The sequence below is a fragment of the Elephas maximus genome, chromosome 3 (assembly GCF_024166365.1).
Source record: "Elephas maximus indicus isolate mEleMax1 chromosome 3, mEleMax1 primary haplotype, whole genome shotgun sequence".
NCBI lineage: Eukaryota > Metazoa > Chordata > Mammalia > Proboscidea > Elephantidae > Elephas > Elephas maximus.
In genome coordinates this window covers 42,028,567-42,046,632 of record NC_064821.1, presented here as the reverse complement: position 1 = coordinate 42,046,632, position 18,066 = coordinate 42,028,567, and the positions used below count along the sequence as shown (strand labels likewise).

General features: G+C 50.0%; 1 protein-coding gene across 6 annotated transcripts in view; it reads right to left on the bottom strand.

Annotated features, from left to right (window-relative positions):
- PRDM16 (PR/SET domain 16) overlaps positions 1-18,066 on the bottom strand; it is a 452,044-nt gene that overhangs the window by 15,265 nt on the left and 418,713 nt on the right. For 4 of the 6 annotated variants that reach the window (XM_049877678.1, XM_049877675.1, XM_049877677.1 and 1 more), the window contains 3 exons: positions 12,836-12,923; positions 1,046-1,215; positions 130-207 (listed from right to left, as the gene is read on the bottom strand). In XM_049877678.1, coding sequence (XP_049733635.1) covers positions 130-207; positions 1,046-1,215; positions 12,836-12,923 — 336 coding nt within the window. The remainder of the gene's footprint in view (positions 1-129; positions 208-1,045; positions 1,216-12,835; positions 12,924-18,066) is intronic. The other 2 variants (XM_049877673.1, XM_049877679.1) reach the window with 1 other exon arrangement.

Below are 18,066 nucleotides of genomic sequence, written 5' to 3'. Positions count from 1 at the left end.
ATTCAGCCTCTGCTCCCAGGGAGACAGCTGCACCCAGCAGGGAGCCTCAGGTGGCAGGTCAGAGGAGTGAGCTCATGGTGCCATCCCAGGCCCAGGGGGCACATCTCTCCCAAATCGGGCGCCTCCTACCTGTACGGCTGCTCCCCGGTGTGTGTCCTCAGGTGTCTTGTGAGATTGGCTGATCTGGGGAAGATCTTGCCACAGTACCTGGGGGTGGAGGGAGGTGGGAAGGGTGAGAGGGATGGTTAGGGCAGATGCAGCCTGCCTCTAGCACAGGACACTGAGGGGGGTTTCCAGCATGGTCCTCCCCATCCAGTATGCAGTGCCCTAGGTTTTACACCTGTATGTGGCCGCCCTGGCTGCTGAATCCAAGGCTTCCAAACCCTTCTAGCCCCTGAGGAGCCCCCAGTTTACAGAGAAGCCTACCACATGCCCCAGGAACAGACAGGGCCAGTCTGCTCGGTCTACTTGGGCTGCATCCCCCGGTAGTGCCTCAACCCTTCAGCCCATTGGTGGCTGGAGCTGTCTCTGACCAGCTTGGACAGGCTCCCACCAGCTGGCGAGGGCGGTGGGGGTGTCTCTCCTCAGTATGGCGGAAATCCATCAGCAAAGGCTTCGAAGATGGCATGAGTGCCCTCAGAGGGGACCATTAACCGCAGGCCCTCCTGGATTTGAAAGCTTGGATCAAGGCTGCCTTACTTGAGCTCCCAGCCAACAGGGCCTGGTGAATCTCAGGGGAAGGTCCACCCATTTTGCGTATTTGCCGAGCTAACCTCGAACAGATAACGATGTGTTATTGCCATGTTTCACTTTGGCTGTTAAAACCCAAAAAACCCAGACCCCTTACCGTCAAGTCATTCTAACTCATGATGACCCTATAGGTCAGAGAAGAACTTTGCTGTAGGGTTTCCAAGGTTAGAAAGTGGTGGATTCGAGCTGCTGACCTTTTGGTTAGCAGCTAAGCTCTTAACTATTGTACCACCAGGGCCCCACTCTGGCTGTTAACTACAGGTTTTTCTAGAAAACGTAGCTTCAAGGGCCTCACCTGCATGTGTACCGCTCCTTGCCCTTCCGGAGGATGGGGTCTGAGAGCGTCGGGGGCGGGGATCGGAAGTTGAAGGGGTGATGGGGCAGGGGCTGCAGGGAGCTGCTCGAGTCAGCCTTCAGGGCTGCAAAGCTCTCCAGCTTCTCCGTCATGGTCTCAATGGCTGACATCTGTCCACAGGAGAGAGAGGAGAGGTTGCCATTGCATTTTGAGAGTGTGGAGCACGCCTATGGGCACTGGGGATCCTTTAAGACCATATACAGCGCGGGGATGGGCCAGGACAAGGAGGCCATGCTGGTTCTCAGGCAGTCAGCGTAACCAGTGGTCTCCTGGGGGCTTCCTGGCTGCTGGGCTGGATTCTTTAACTTTCTTATGGCCTGCCCAGCTCTTGTTCTTCCCTAGAACACCCCGAATACAGTCTGGGGTCTAGCTTGTGGGGGCCTGAACTGACCTTCACCAGCCCATCCCAACGCCTGGATTTTGTGGGACCTGAGTGACAGGCCAGCAGTACTCCTGATGACCAAGTCCTTATTCTGACCCAGGCCAGCACTGCCTGGCCATCTTGACCCCTGTGCCGTGGTCAGCACTTATGACTGGCTAGTTTGGGTTAAACGCAGAGTTTTATTTGGATTTTTTAAAAAAAGTCTTGAACCATTAAGATATCCATTGATGGCAATGGGTTTTATCCTGAATCTCAGTTTAAAACATGGATTATGAACTGGAGGTACCAGTGCCCCCTAGTGGCAAAATACTATAATTGCAGGCAAAGTACTACAAGTAATTCAGCTGCCTCTTGCAGACTAAAAAACAAACAAACAAAACCCAGTTGCTGTTGAATTAACTCCGACTCATGGTGACTCCATGTGTGTCAGAGTAGAACCGCACTCCATAGGGTTTTCAATGGCTGGCTTTTTGGAAGTAGATCACCAGGCCTTTCTTCCAAGGTGCCTCTGGGTAGACTCCAACCTCCAAACTTTCAGTTAGCAGCAGAGTGCAATAACCATTTGAACTACCCAGGAAAGCTGTCCCAAATTAAATACTCAAAATAATAATGCCAAAAGTCACATGACACAGTTGATATGGCAAAAGAAGCTGTGTAGATGGTACGTGGCTTCCTTCAGTGTGGGGTGGGAAGGAATTTAACTGGTTCTAAAAAAATAATTTTACAGTGTTAAAAAAGCAAAGATGTCACTTTAAGGACTAAAGTGTGCCTGATCCAAGCCATGGTGTTTTCAGTCACCTCATATGCATGCAAAAGCTGGACAATGAATAAAGAAGACCGAAGAAGAATTGATGCCTTTGCTTTGAAATACCTTCAATAGTAATGGTGTTAAGTCTTCTCTGAAGGTTTGGCAGAACTCTGCAGTGAAGCCGTCCAGGCCAGGACTTTTTTTGTTGGAAGTTTTTTGATTACCATTTCAATCTCTTTTTTTGTTATGGGTCTATTTAGTTGTTCTACTTCTGAATGTGTTAGTTTAGGTAGGTAGTATTGTTCCAAGAATTTATCCATTTCTTCTAGGTTTTCAAATTTGTTAGAGTACAATTTTACGTAGTAATCTGAAATGATTCTTTTAATTTCATTTGGCTCTGTTGTGATGTGGTCCTTCTCGTTTCTTATTTGGGTTATTTGTTTCCTTTCCTGTTTTTCTTTAGTCAGTCTAGCCAATGGTTTATCAATTTTGTTAATTTTTTCAAAGAACCAGCTTTTGGCTTTGTTAATTCTTTCAATTGTTTTTCTGTTCTCTAATTCATTTAGTTCAGCTCTAATTTTTATTATTTGTTTTCTTCTGGTGCCTGATGGGTTCTTTTGTTGCTCACTTTCTATTTGTTCAAGTTGTTGGGACAGTTCTCTGATTTTGGCTCTTCCTTCTTTTTGTATGTGTGCATTTATCGATATAAATTGGCCTCTGAGCACTGCTTTTGCTGTGTCCCAGAGGTTTTGATAGGAAGTATTTTCATTCTCTTTGCTTTCTAAGAATTTCCTTATTCCCTCCTTGATGTCTTCTATAACCCAGTCTTTTTTCAGGAGGGTATTGTTCATTTTCCAAGTATTTGATTTCTTTTCCCTAGTTTTTCTGTTATTGATTTCTAGCTTCATTGCCTTGTGGTCTGAGAAGATGCTTTGTAATATTTCGATGTTTTGGACTCTGCAAAGATTTGTTTTATGACCTAATATGTGGTCTATTCTAGAGAATGTTCCATGTGCACTAGAAAAAAAAGTATATTTTGCAGCAGTTGGGTGGAGAGTTCTGTATGAGTCAATGAGGTCAAGTTGGTTGATTGTTGTAAGTAGGTCTTCCGTGTCTCTATTGAGCTTCTTGCTGGATGTCCTGTCCTTCTCCGAAAGTGGTGTGTTGAAGTCTCCTACTATAAATGTGGAGGTGTCTATCTCCCTTTTCAATTCTATTAAAATTTGATTTATGTATCTTGCAGCCCTGTCATTGGGTGCGTAAATATTTAATATGGTTATGTCTTCCTGATCAATTGTCCCTTTTATCATTATATAGTGTCCTTCTTTATCCTTTGTGGCGGATTTAAGTCTAAAGTCTATTTTGTCAGAAATTAATATTGCTACTCCTCTTCTTTTTTGCTTATTGTTTGCTTGATATATTTTTTTCCATCCTTTGAGTTTTAGTTTGTTTGTGTCTCTAAGTCTAAGGTGTGTCTCTTGTAGGCAGCATATAGATGGATCGTGTTTCTTTATCCAGTCCGTGACTCTCTGTCTCTTTATTGGTGCATTTAGTCCATTTACATTCAGCGTAATTACAGATAAGTAAGTTTTTAGTGCTGTCATTTTGATGCCTTTTCATGTGTGTTGTTGGCCATTTCATTTTTCCACATGCTTTTTGTGCTGAGACGTTTTTCTTAGTAGCTTGTGAGATCCTCATTTTCATAATGTTTAACTTTGTGTTTGTTGAGTCGTTACGTTTTTCTTGGCTTTTTTCTTGAGTTATGGAATTGATATTCCTTTTTGTGGTTACCTTATTATTTACCCCTATTTTTCTAAGTAAAAACCTAACCTGTATCCTTCTATATCGCCTTGTATCACTCTCCATCTGGCAGTTCAATGCCTCCTATATTTAGTCCCTCTTTTTTGATTATTGTGATCGTTTATCTATTGATTTCCATGATTTCCTGTTATGTGTATTCTTTTGTTTATTTATTTATTTTTTAGAATTAGTCTTAATTTGTTTGTTTTTGTGCTTTCCCTATTTGAGTTGTGTTGATATCAGGGCGTTCTGTTTTGTGACCTTGTATTGTGCTGGTACCTGATATTATTGGTCATCAGGCCAAACAATCTCCTTTAGCATTTCTTGCAGTCTTGGTTTAGTTTTTGCAAATTCTCAAAACTTGTGTTTATCTGTAAATATCTTAATTTCGCCTTCATATTTCAGAGAGAATTTTGCTGGATATATGATCCTTGGCTGCCAGTTTTTCTCCTTCAGTGTTCTGTATACGTCGTCCCATTCCCTTCTTGCCTGCATGGTTTCTGCTGAGTAGTCTGAACTTATTCTTATTGATTCTCCCTTGAAGGAAACCTTTCTTTTCTCCCTGGCTGCTTTTAAAATTTTCTGTTTGTCTTTGGTTTTGGCAAGTTTGATGATAATATGTCTTGGTGTTTTTCTTTTTGGATCAATCTTAAATGGGGTTCGATGAGCATCTTGGATAGATATCCTTTCGTCTTTCATGATGTCAGGGAAGTTTTGTGTCAGGAGTTCTTCAACTATTTTCTCTGTGTTTTCTGTCCCTCCTCCCTGTTCTGGGACTCCAGTCACTCGGAATTGATGCCTTTGGATTATGGTGTTGGTGAAGAATATTGGGTATACCACGGACTGCCAGAAGAACGAACAAAACTGTCTTGGAGGAAGTATGGCCAGAATGCTCCTTAGAAGCAAGGACAGCGAGACTTCGTCTCACATACTTTGAATGTATTAAGGCACCTAACAACAACATGGGGTCTCTTCCAGCTCACCTCACTTTTGATCTCAGAATTGTTTTTGTATTGCTAGGTTCCATGGAGTTGGTTCCAGCTCATAGGGACCCTATGCACAACAGAAATGAAACGCTGCCTGGTCCTGCGCCATCCTCACAATTATTGTTGTGATTGAGCCCATTGTTGCAGCCACTGTGTCAGTGCATCTCGTTGAGGGTCTTCCTCTTTTTCACTGATCCTCTCCTTTACCAAGCTTGCTGTCCTTCTCCAGGGGACTGATCCCTCTTGATTACATGTCCAAAGTACATGAAGCAAAGTCTCACCATCCTTGCTTCTAAGGAGCATTCTGGTTGTACTTCTCCCAAGACAGATTTGTTCGTTCTTTTGGCAGTCCGTGGTATCTTTAATATTCTTCACCAACACCACAACTCACAGGAGTCAATTCTTCTTTGGTCTTCTTTATTCATTGTCCAGCTTTCGCATACATATGAGGTGATTGAAAACACAATGGGTTAAGTCAGGCTCACCTCAGTCTTCAAGGTGACACCTTCACTTTTTAACACTTTGAAGAGGTCTTTTGCAGCAGATTTTTCCAATGCGATGTCTTCTGATTTCTTGACTGCTGCATCCATGGGTGTTGATTGTGGATCCAAGTAAAATTAAATCCTTGACAACTTCAATTTTTTCTCCATTTATCATGATGTTGCTTGTTCGTCCAGTTGTGAGGATTTTTGTTTTCTTTATGTTGAGATATAATCCATACTGAAGGCTGTGGTCTTTGATTTTCATCAGGAAGTGCTTCAAGTCCTCTTCACATTCGGCAAACAAATCTGTGTCATCTGCGTATCACAGACTGTTAGTGAGTCTTCCTCCAATCTTCACGCCCCATTCTTCTCCATATAGTCCAGCTTCTGGGATTATTTGCTCAGCATACAGATTGAATAGGTATTGTGAAAGGACACAGCCCTGACACACACCTTTCCTATTCTGTTTGAGCAACTGCCTCTCGATCTGTGTACAGGTTCCTTACGAGCACAGTTAAGTGTTCTGAAATTTCCATTCTCTGAAATGTTATCCATAACTTGTTATGATCCACACAGTCAAATGCCTTTGCATAGTCAACAAAACACAGGTAAACATCTTTCTGGTATTCTCTGCTTTCAGCCAGGATCCATATGACATCAGCAACGATATCCTTGGTTCTATGTCCTCTTCTGAATCCAGCTTGAATTTTGGGTACTTCCCTGTTGATGTACTGCTGCAGCCACTTTTGAATGATCTTCAGCAAAATTTTACTTTCCTGTAGTATTAATGATATTGTTTGATGATTTCCACATTTAGTTGGCTCACCTTTCTTGGGAATAGGCATAAATATGGATCTCTTCCAGTCGGTTGGCCAGGTAGCTCTCTTTCAAATTCCTTGGTATAGATGAGTGAGCACTTCCAGTGCTGCATCCGTTTGTTGAAGCATCTCAACTTGTATTCCATCAATTCTTGGAGCCTTGTTTTTCGCCAATGCCTTCAGTATAGCTTGGACTTCTTCCTTCCTTGCCATCGGTTCCTGGTCATATGCCACCTCCTGAAATGGTTGAACATTGACCAATTCTTTTTGGTATAATGACTCTGTGTATTCCTTCCATCTTCTTTTGATGCTTCTTACATTATTTAGTATTTTCCCTGTAGAATCCTTCACTATTGCAACCTGAGGCTTGAATTTTTTTCTTCAGTTCTTTCAGCTTGAGAAATGCCAAGTGTGTTCTTCCCTTTTGGTTTTCTATCACCAGCTCTTTGCACCTGTCATTATAATACTTTGTCTTCTTGAGCTGCCCTTTGAAATCTGTTCAGTTCTTTTACTTCACAATTTCTTCCGTTTGCTTTAGCTACTCAACGTTCAAGAGCAAGTTTCAGAGTGTCTTCTGACATGCATTTTGGCCTTTTTTCTTTTTTCCTGTCTTTTTAATGACCTCTTGCTTTCCTCATGTAGGACGTCCTTGATGTAATTCCACAACTCATCTGGTCTTCGGTCACTAGTGTTCAACGCGTCAGATCTATTCTTGAGATGGTCTCTAAATTCAGGTGGGATATAGTCAAGGTCATACTTTGGCTCTCGTGGACTTTTTCTAATTTTCTTCAGTTTCAGCTTGTGCTTGCATACGAGTAATTGATGATTTGTTCCATAGTCGGCCACTGACCTTGTTCCGATTGATGATTTTGAGCTTTTCCATCATCTCTTTCCACAGATGTAGTCGGTTTGGTTCCTGTGTATTCCATCTGGTGAGGTCCATGTGTATAGTTGCTGTTTATGTTGGTGAAAAAAGGTATTTGCAATGATGAAGTCGTTGGTCTTGCAAAATTCTACCATGTGCTCTCTGGCATCGTTTCTATCACCAGGGCCATATTTTCCAACTACTGATCCTTCTTTTTTGGTTCCAACTTTTGCATTCCAATCACCAGTAATTATCAAGGCATCCTGATTGCACATCTGATCAATTTCAGACTGCAGAAAATTGGTAAAAATCTTCAATTTCTTCATCTTTGGCCTTAGTGGTTGGTGCGTAAATTTGAATAGTCATATTAACTGGTGTTCCTTGTAGGTGTATGGATATTATGATCCTGAAATGTTCTTTTTGATGACGAATGCAACGCCATTCCTCTTTAAGTTGTCATTACCGGCATAGTAGACCACAGGGTTGCCTGATTCAAAATGGCCAATACCAGTCCATTTTGCTCACTAATGCCCAGGATATGGATGTTTATGCATACCATTTCATTTTTTGATGATTTCCAATTTTCCTAGATTCATACTTCGTGCATTCCACGTTCTGATTATTAATGGATGTTTGCAGCTGTTTCTTCTCATTTTGAGTTATGCTACAACAGCAAATGAAGGTCATGAAAGCTTGACTCCATCCACGTCATTAAGGCGACTCTATTTGAGGAGGCAGCTCTTCCCCTGTCATCTTTTGAGTGCCTTCCAACCTGAGGGGCTCATCTTCCAGCACTATATCAGACAATGTTCTGCTGCTATTCGTAAGATTTTTACTGGCTAATACTTTTCAGAAGTAGACTGCTGGGTCCTTCTTCCTAGTCTGTCTTAGTCTGCAAGGTCAGCTGAAATCTGTCCACCATGGGTGACCCAGCTGGCATTTGAATACTGGTGGCATAGCTTCCAGCATCACAGCAACACTCAAGTCCCCACGGTAGGACAAACTGACAGACACAGCTAAATTAAACTCAGGGCACTCAGTCATGGTCCAGTTTTCAGAGAAATTATCCTGAGGGTTGCATTGGTTGCTGGCAGTTAATATGGAAAAATCCTTGTGGTGAATGTTGGGAAGAAAGGGAGATGAGCAGTGTGTGGAAGTGAAGGGCTGCCTTGGACAGCAGGGTTCAGCTAAGGGAACCTTCAGACCCCGCAAAGAGGAGACATCTCCCCTGAGAAGGAATGGGAGCACTGCAAGCCCCTGACCTTTCCACATGCCAATCAGTGCTGGGGCAATGGCACCCGCCGTGGACAAAAGGCCCCAGAACCTCTTCCGCTGGCTCCTCCAACTGCTCAGAAGCCGAGAGCCACTGCCGGGGGGGAGGGGGCACCTTTGAGACTGCCTGAAAGGGACGAAGGCTGGCCCGGGTGTCTGTACTCTAGGATCCAGAGTCTGCACCCCCCTCCCCAACTCCCTGGAGATGCCAAGGGAGGCATGGGATTGGTCATTCCCACCTCAGGGGGCAGAGCTTTAATCAGAATCCCAGAGGGGACTCCCTTTGAGCACTCAGGCCAAGCTGAACCCTGCCCCACTGAGGTAGCACAGGTTGGTGACAGCAGAAGAGGGTGGAACTGGAGGAGCTGGGCAGATTTCACAGCCCTGCTCTACAGAGCACCCTCTTGCCTTGTAAAACAGAAGCTGCACCCCTAAAGGGAGGCCACCGTGGGTGTGCCTGCTGTGTGCCGTGTCCTGCGGGGCCGGGGGTGGGGTGGGGGCTGAAAGGGAAGAGCGTTCATAATTGGGGGTGGGTGTCTCAGCGAGTCCTGGTCACTTTGCCCTCATCAGTGTACCTGGCCTAACCTTGGTGGGGCCTCTTCCCCAGGCATCCAGTCAGAGGCACTGATGAGGTGAGGAGGTACTGGCAGGAGAGGGTGTTGGGAAGAGGGTTTTTTTTTTTTTTTTTTTTACCAATTCTAGCAGAGGCCACGGCTGCTCCAATGAGGCGACATCTTGCTATTTAGGGAACTCTTGATTGATTACAATGAAATAACCCAGAGGTTTATTACAGCCCAAAGGTGGAGCCAGCCCAGAGCCCATCAACAGATGAAGGGGAAATATCCATACAATGGACTATTTCTCACTCATGGAGTAATGAAGTCCTGACACACACTATGGCACGGATGCACCTGGAGAACACGACGCTGAGTGACCTTGCTTATATAAAATATACGGAGTAGTTAAATCCGTGAGACAAAAGAAGATTGGTGATTACCCTGGGATGGGAGGAGAGAGAATGGGGAGTTACAAAAGATGTACACCAAAAACGGGTAGACTTTATCACATGTAAATGATACCTCCTTAAATCCATTGAAAGGAAGGAAGGAAGGAAGACAGAGCGGGTTCACAAGTGGGAAGTGTCTTTGGTTGTAACCAACAAAGCCTCCTCCAACCCCCAGGCTGCATCCAGGGCCTTGGGCTCCACATTACCAGCCTGGAGAGGCGGGCCCCCCTTTCACTGAAGCACTGGATGCTCCCCACGAAGGCTGCCACCTCTCTATCCTTGCTGGTGAACAGGTGGACACTGACTGGTGCCCACAGCTGCTGTCCAGCCCCTCACGGGCCCCTCCATGGCCTGGCTTACAGGTCTCTGGGGTGGCTCCAAGGCCTGGGGCGTAGAGAGCCCCCTGCCTGAGAAATCCCAGCCTTGGAACACTTTGGCACTCTCCACCCAACCCTGAGGCTCCCCAGGACCACCAGGTGGGATGGGCCAAACCAGGCCAGGAGCCCCCACCCCACACCATGAAGGTTGCACAGCTGAGCAGAGGGGTCTGGGCCTTGTCCCGCCTGGCCACTTAGAGTCTGCACAGGCTCAGCCTTTGCGGATGCTGTTAGCTATCAGCACTGGCTGGACCGGGACCATCGAGTGTGGACATGGCCCTCCTGGCCCTCCTCCTGGCTCTGCGCCTCGGGGCGGGCAGGGGGTGGCAGGAGGGACAATGGGCGGTTGGCCCACCAGGGACTGGGTCTTGCCGGCTGATGTCCCCGCCATTCTCACTCTCACAAATGCAGGATGTGCAGGCTAGCTTGTCGGCTTCTCCAGCCCGTCCGAGGAAAATCGGGGGAAGTTATTAAACGAAACCGAGGCCCAGCGAAACAATGGCTGGCGCTAAGTTTAGCTGTGAACCAAGCAGGGTGTGGGGTTCACAGAGGCCGGTGTTTGTCCGTGGTAGGGACACCGGGAAGGAGAACAATATCCTTGTCTGGAGTCACACTAAGGCCCTGGAGCCCCCGGGTGGGATGGGGGTGGGGGGCAGTGGCCAGTGACTCCTGGGAGGGGGCAGGGACTCAGGCAATGAGGACAGGTGGGTACAGGGAGATGGGGCATGGGGAGACTCCGGGCGATGCCCTGCCCTGAAGACGCCCTAGGATGTCCTCTTTCCCAGACTCCCACTTCACCCTCAGCCATGGGGGAGGGGTGCTAGCCTCCAGCTGACCACCTCCCTGGGGACCCTCTTTCCATGGAGGGTCAGTCCCTCCCCCTTCTCTTCTGCTTCCTGCCTCCTCATCATCCTGCCCCCTCTACCACTCAGCCCCTCCCCCCTTCTGTTCTTTTCGACTGAGCCCACCCAAGTCTCCCTCACACCAGAAAAGGCCCCTGCGCCCCCAGGCCCTCCTGGGCTGCTGTCCCAGTCTCTTCTCCCTTTATTTCAAATTCCTCCCATTCACTCCACCTGAGCTTCTGTCCCTCTGACCCACACAGATTCCTCCCTCCCTCCCTCTTCCTTTCTCGTTTCTTTCCCTTTTTCCTCCTTTCTTTTTCTCATTCTTTCCTTTGCCCAGCAGATGTCGTTGAGTTGACTCTGACTCATGGCGACCCACGTGCGTCAGAGTAGAACTGTGCTCCATAGAGTTTTCAGTGGCTGATTATTTCAAAGTAGATTGCCAGGCCTTTCTTCTGAGGTGCCTGTTGGGTGGACTCAAACCTCCAACCTTTCAGTTAGCAGCCGCGTACGCTCACTGTTTACACCACCCTGGGTCTCCAATGCCTCTGGCTCTATGCCAACCCCCCCTCCGTCCCTGCCCCTGAGAAGCCGCATTCGGGGTTGTCTCCTCTCTCCCGACCTCCCCCCCCAGTCTCCTCAGGTCTCCGTGGTGAAACACTCCCTCCTCTGACTACCAACCCCCAGCTCTGTCTTGGTGTTTCTCACTCACTGCTCCTTGGCCTCTTTCGAAGATCCACCTCCCATTGTCTCCCAGAACACTGGGGTTCCCTGGGGTCTGGCTGGTCCCTCATCTCGGCCTTCCCTGACCCCTTCCACGTGGTGCTGATACACTGGATTTCCAGTACGACTGGCACATCTAACAGTGCAGCGATGGCCCCAAATGAACAGTGCCTGGACCCCAAAAAGTCTCTCTGTGTGAACTGAACCCAGCCTGCACCCCTCCACACTCGTGTGTTAACACAGCCCCTCCCCACCAGGTGCAGGGGTCCACCCAGAGGCAAGGGGTTGCCTTCCAGAGTCCCAGAGGTTGAGGGGGAGCCTCTGGGACCCTGGAAGGCAACCCCTTGCCTCTGGGTGGACCCTTTAGCTGGTGTGGCCCCAAATCCACCTGAAGGACCTGCCAGCCCAGGGTGCCCGGGCCTCTGGGCAGAGGGAGTGGGCTGGGCCACCCGGCCTGGCTGCCAGCCACCTGTGGCTTCTTATGCTTATATTAAATGAATTAAAGTGAGATGAAACTAGGGATGCAGCTCCTCCATCCCCAGGCCCGTTTCTAGGGGCTCCCAGCTACGGTGCAGATGGACAGCCTCTCACACTGGACACTGGGCAGAGAACTTCCTCCACCCCAGAACCTTCCATGGGGCAGTGCTGGTCTAGAGCACCGGGCCACAGTGGGTGAGTTCCTGGAGGCTGGGGTCCTTCCTCACGGCCTCCAGAGAGACCCCTGGACTCCCATTAGCCCTCGTTCCTACCTGTCCCAAGTTCTCCCTGTCCACCAGTCAGCTCCACCCTCCAGTGGCCCTGGAGTCGGCCAGTAGAGACTCTTCCTCTGCACTTGGCCTGGAGTGCTCAGGGCCACCCTGTCCTAGTCTGTCTCTGGGCGTGGCCTGGCCTCGGCAGAGACTTGGGGCCCCTGGCCCCCGCCGCAGAGCTCCCTGCCCTGTGTTGGGCAGCCTGGGCTGGGCCTGGGGCTGTGAGGACCTCAAGGGCCACTGTTGTGGACTGAATTGTGTCTCTTAAAATATGTGTTGGAATCCTAACTCCTGTCTGTATCTGTGGGTGCGATCCCATGTGGAAATAGGGTTTTCTTTGTTATGCTGAGGCCATGTCAGTGTAGGGTGGGTCCTAAACCTAATCGCTGCTGAGATATAAGGGGCAGCACAGACACAGGGGGCAGACAGATGCTATCAGAAGATGCTGGAGGCAGATACATCTAGATGCCCAGAGACACCAAGGATTGCCAGCTACCAGAGGCTGAAATAGATAAGAAAAGACCTCTCCTAGAGCCACATGCTGAATTCAGACTTCCAGCCTCCTGAACTGTGTGAAAATAATTTTATGTTCTCTAAAACCACCCACTTGTGTTTCTGTTATATAAGAGTACTAGAAGACAGAGCTACCCGCTTCCCCTTCCTGGTCCTCCGTGAGTTACCTGGGGATGAAATAGCAGTGGGGACGGCCGCAGGTACTTCTCCTTGAGGACGCCCACGGGGTCGGTCACCTTCCGCTTTTCTACCCTGCTGGACAACAATACAGAGGGTTACGTACCCTACGGAACTGCTCCAGCACTGAGCAGGGAGAGCCCGCTGGTTGCCCTCCAGTCTGTGTCCCGGTGCAGGCAATTCGGCGTGGGGCTGTCGCTGCGACTGTCCTGCCTTCTGTGGCTCCTGCTCCTACCAGATGTCCCTGCTGGGCACGCGAACATCCATGGTCTGGCCCTACCACTTACCTAGGAGTGTCGTTCAAGCTGCACCCTCCTCTCCTGCCTCCAGACACACTCTTGCTCATTGCTACCCCTCATGTCACCTTGCTGGTCACTACACCCAACTCTAGCCCCCCTTCAAGTCCTACCCACATCTCCCTGGAGCACCCCAGCTGCTGGCATCTGTGCTACGTAATGACTCGTGATGCTGGCAGTTCTAGCATCTTCTCCAAAGGCTCCAGGTGCATCGGCCTCAATGCTGAGGAGTCCATCAGCCCTGTGTGGGCAGGGGCCTTGCCTCCTCCCCTCTGGGTCCCCTGAGGTTGGCCACAGCAGAGGGTGGAGTAGCAGGAGGCTTCACAGGAGAAAGCCACCCAGATTCCCTTTGCCTGAAGTCCTGGGCACGGGCCCCTGACTGCGTGTATTGGTAGATGCAAGTGACCCAGAAGTTTCTGTCTTCAAGAAGTCACTGAGGACCCCCAGAGTCACCAGGTGACATTCTCCCTAAAAACCCGCCATGACTACTAGAGACCAGGATTCTAGACTCTTCCCACAGTGTCAATGACAACCCTGGTAATCACAAACCAAACCGCAGCAGTAGACAGAGGTGGTGGCTGGGTACAGCCACTGATTCCCTCATGGAGCCAGAGATTCTGCCAACGGCCGCTCTCTGCCGTCTGCCGGGTCTCTTCCATCTCCAGCCTGGGGCTAAGATTCACAAAGTGCCACTTATCAGTCTCTTTGGAAAGGCTGGTGGTGCCAATCCACCCAGCGGTGCCGCAGAAAAAAGGTCTATCCATCCTCTTCTTTAAAATTACAGCCACTGAACACCCTATGGAGAACAGTTCTGCCCTGACACACCTGGTGTTGCCAGGAGTCGGAGTTTTTCCTAGTAAAGCTGAGGGTCGAGTCACACCTGCGAACTCTCGGTGCCAGACACGCCCCTTTCTCTGGATGTGTCCAGGTCTGGTGGATTCTGTTTTGTTCACTCCAGGCCCTCGCTCCGCTATGAAGCTCCGCTCTTTGCTTTTCTGCCCTCAGCAATCAGAGCGGTAAGTTGGGGGGTGGCAGGGGCATTGGCAGGAGCAGCAAGGTCGAATGAGAGCCAGGAGAGAGGAGGAGCCACCGAGGCCCAACACAGCCAACCCAGGTGCCAGTGGGGCGGTAACCTTGTACAGGGGGCTGGGGAAGAAGGGAGAGAATCATGTGCCGAGTTTTCGGAAGATTGTCTTCCTGAAGGAGCAAAATCACCAACAAAACTCTGGTTCTTGAAGAGGTTGGTCTCAGCTACGTGGGAAATTCGCTGGCAAGGCCTCTAGCTTAGAAGAGCATGAAGGGACAGCTCAGGGCTGGGTGGGGTGCAGTCAGCCTTTGAGCAACTTGTCCAGGGAAGGGGACGCAGGGGCCCTGAGTGGTGGTGGGAGGAGGAGGCTTGGCTCAGGGTGGAAAGATGTACCGGGCTCTCTGGTTTCCTGTCCTGGGGTACCTTAGGGGCCACGGAGGGGGTGCGTGTTCAAGTCCACAGATGCCAGATGCCTGCTCCAAGGGGAATGCCAGACCCCGGTCCTAAGGAGCACAGATGTGGCTGGGTGGCTGGGCCGGTGATGACATGGGAGGGAAGGTACGCAGGCAGCGAGGTGTACCCAATTGAGGCGTGTCTCCCTGTCCTTTCCTGAACTCCATGCTCTTGCGGCATCCCTGCCAGCATGGCTCCCCAGCAGCCACAGTGAGCAGGACCCGCCAGCCTGCAGTGGACAGGGCAGGTTTTGTCAAGACCCTAAGGCTCAGTGTTTGTGACCACCACGTGAGCCCCCATCCTGGAAGGGACAGCAGTTGTGTGATGGGAGGGGGCGAGGGGGGCTCAGGCATTGGGCAGCCAGACTGGTTGAAGCTTAGGGGTCCTGTGACCTGGGGGTAGGGGCTCTCAATCTTTGTTTAGGGTCACCCTGGGGGGAGAGGTCTGTGAAACTGGCTGGGGGTCACCCTCAGGATGCAGGCCCAGAGGGGGCGTGATGCTGGGGGGGATTGCCGCCTCCCTGAAAGCCCAGCATTTTCAGTAATTATAACCTCCCTGCCTTCATGGACCTGGAGAGAAACACTCACAGCAGGACATGCAGTTGCTTGTCTTGATGGGGCCTGGGAGAGGGAAGGAGGCTGTTTGGAGTGGACCCACCTTGGGCCATCTGCTCTTGGTCTCTGAGAGTCAGCTCTTCCTTGGAGTCGGCCTGCAGCAAAGGCAGAGTCCAGTGCGCCTCTGGCATTGGCAGGGTGGATCCCGAGGAAAGAGCCAGGAGTGCCAGGTCTCAGCAGGTTCTCCACAGGGCCGAGAGAGGTCCTGGGGCTGGGTCCCAGCTCTGACCTCTGACCCCCTGCAGCTTTCAGGGCACCATGGCCAAGGCCCTGAACAGGCCTGGAGGAGAATCTTCCCAAAGAGGGAAGTAGAGCAAAGGGCCAAAGTGTGGGCCAGAGAGGGCTGGACAGGGGAGGAGGGCCTGGGGGCCTGGGGGCGGCCAGAGGGACAGAGTGGAAGAAAGCTAAAGTAGAAGATCTTGCATGCCTGTGGGCTCTGACTGTGAGGCCTGATTGGAAGGTTCTGTTCTTTGAGTCCTTCTTCACCCCCTTCCGGTCCTTCTCGGAACCCAGGCTGCACATTGCATTGGGGGCGTGGCTGGGCACTTTCTCCTCACACCGCAGCTGTCTCCTGGCTTTGCTGGAGCTTCCAGAGACTGTTTTTGTTGGCAAGTGCTCCCCTGAGCCTCTGGTGGCTACACTGGCCCCAGAACGCCAGCTGGAGGTAGGCTCAGTCAGTGCACAGTTGGCCCCTCTGACGCCATCTTGGTCACTTTCTCAAGCATGTCACAGATGGTGTGTTTGCAAAGACACACCTGGGGGGCATTTTCCGTGTTACCCAGGATGACAGTGCTAGGGCCCTTGCGGGAAATACAGCCTCGCAGCAGACAAAGGCATGGCTTAAAATCAGAAAAGGTGTATGGCAGGATTGTATCGTTTTATCTTTCTTATTCAATCTATATGCTGAACAAATAATCTGAGACGCTGGACTATATGAAGAAGAAAGGGGCATCAGGATTGGAGGAAGACTCATTAACAACCTGCATTATGCAGATGACACAACCTTGCTTGCTGAAAGTGAAGAAGACTTGAAGCACTTACTAATGAAGATCAAAGACCACAGCCTTCAGTGTGGATTACACCTCAACATAAAGAAAACAAAGATCCTCACACCTGGACCAATGAGCAACATCATGATAAACGGAGAAAAGACTGAAGTTGTCAAGGATTTCATTTTACTTGGATCCACAATCAACAGCCATGGAAGCAGCAGTCAGGAAATCAAACAACATACTGCATTGGGCAAATCTGCTGCAAAAGACCTCTTTCAAGTGTTAAAAAGCAAAGATGTCACTTTGAGGACTAAGGTGCACCTGGCCCAAGCCATGGTGTTTTCAATTGCCTCATATGCATGCAAAAGCTGGACAATGAAAAAAGAAGAATGAAGAACTGATCCGTCTGAACTGTGGTGTTGGGGAAGAATATCGAATATGCCATATATTGCCAGAAGAACAAACAAATCTACCTTGAAGGAAGTACAGCCAGAATAACTTCTTAGAAGAATGGTGAGACTTTGTCTTGCTTACTTTGGGCATGCTGTCACGAAAGACCAAGTGCTTGAAAAGGACATCGTGTTTGGTAAAGTGGAGGGTCAGCGAAAACAAGGGAGACCCTCCAGGAGGTGGACTGACACAGTGGCTGCAACAATGGCCTTGAGCACACCACCGATGGTGAAGATGGCACAGGACTGGGCAATGTTTTGTTCTGCTGTACATAAGGTGGCCATGAGTCGGAGCTGATTCGGTGGCAGCTAATAACAAACCCACTTGTGTGAGCCAGTGGGCGGGACATGGTGTGTTTGTGGTCGCGAAGTGGCGGCTCCTGGGCCTCGCTGTGGCTGGAGCTCCTGGCCTGCTGGGCTCTAGCGTCATCTCTGCCACCTTGTCCTTGACAACAGCTTCGAGCCTGGACACAGCAGGGGGAGCCTCCTCCCCGGGTCTCCTCTTGGGGCTCTGGGTCCCCTGCTGTGCTAGACCCACCTGGAACAGCTGCCCCCCTCCACTTCAGTGCATGCCTGTACACTTGTGCACATGTGTGCTCTTGTCACAGAGATCTGGCCCAGATCACGTGCACCTTGCAGTCATGTTGCACTATCTGCACCACCTCACCTCTGGGGGTGCACTGTGCTCCCCCAGCCCTGCACTAGCACAGTCTCAGAGCTCCACCTGCTCTGACGTGCCCTCACACTGCCAGGCAGGCAGCGTGGAGACACGGTCTTTGGGGGCAGATCCCCTCCCACCAGACCCACCTGCTCTCCGACCCACCTGGATTCCATGGAGGTTCAAAGCCTACGCAGATGAGAAAACCAAAAACCAAACCCAGCGCCGTCGAGTCCATTCTGACTCATAGCGACCCTATAGGACAGAGTAGAACAGCCCCACAGAGTTTCCAAGGAGCACCTGGTGGATTTGAACTGCTGACCCTTTGGTTAGCAGTGGTAGCACTTAACCACTACGCCACCAGGGACAAGGGAGGGGATTAAATAAGCTCCACAGGGAAGGTATCAAGGTGGCAGACACCAACCCTCCCAAGCCCCACACCGCCCTCTTTCCTTCCTCCTTCTCTCCTCCTTTGCCCCCCAGGCAGTAGGCTGGCTCCTTCCTGATTTCCTGGGGGCCATGAGAAAGCCCCACAGTGGCTCCAGGGCTGGGGATCCAGAAGCAACCTAAAGGAAGTGGGGACGTTGGGAGGCAAAGAAGGTGCTTTGAGAACAGAGCAGGGTGTGACTGTATGGTGGAGAGCGGATTGGAGGAAAACATCAGGAGGGTGCGGAGGGCCTGGGGCAGGGCTGGGAGTGGCCCCAGGCATGGCAGCTGACGTCCAAGATACAG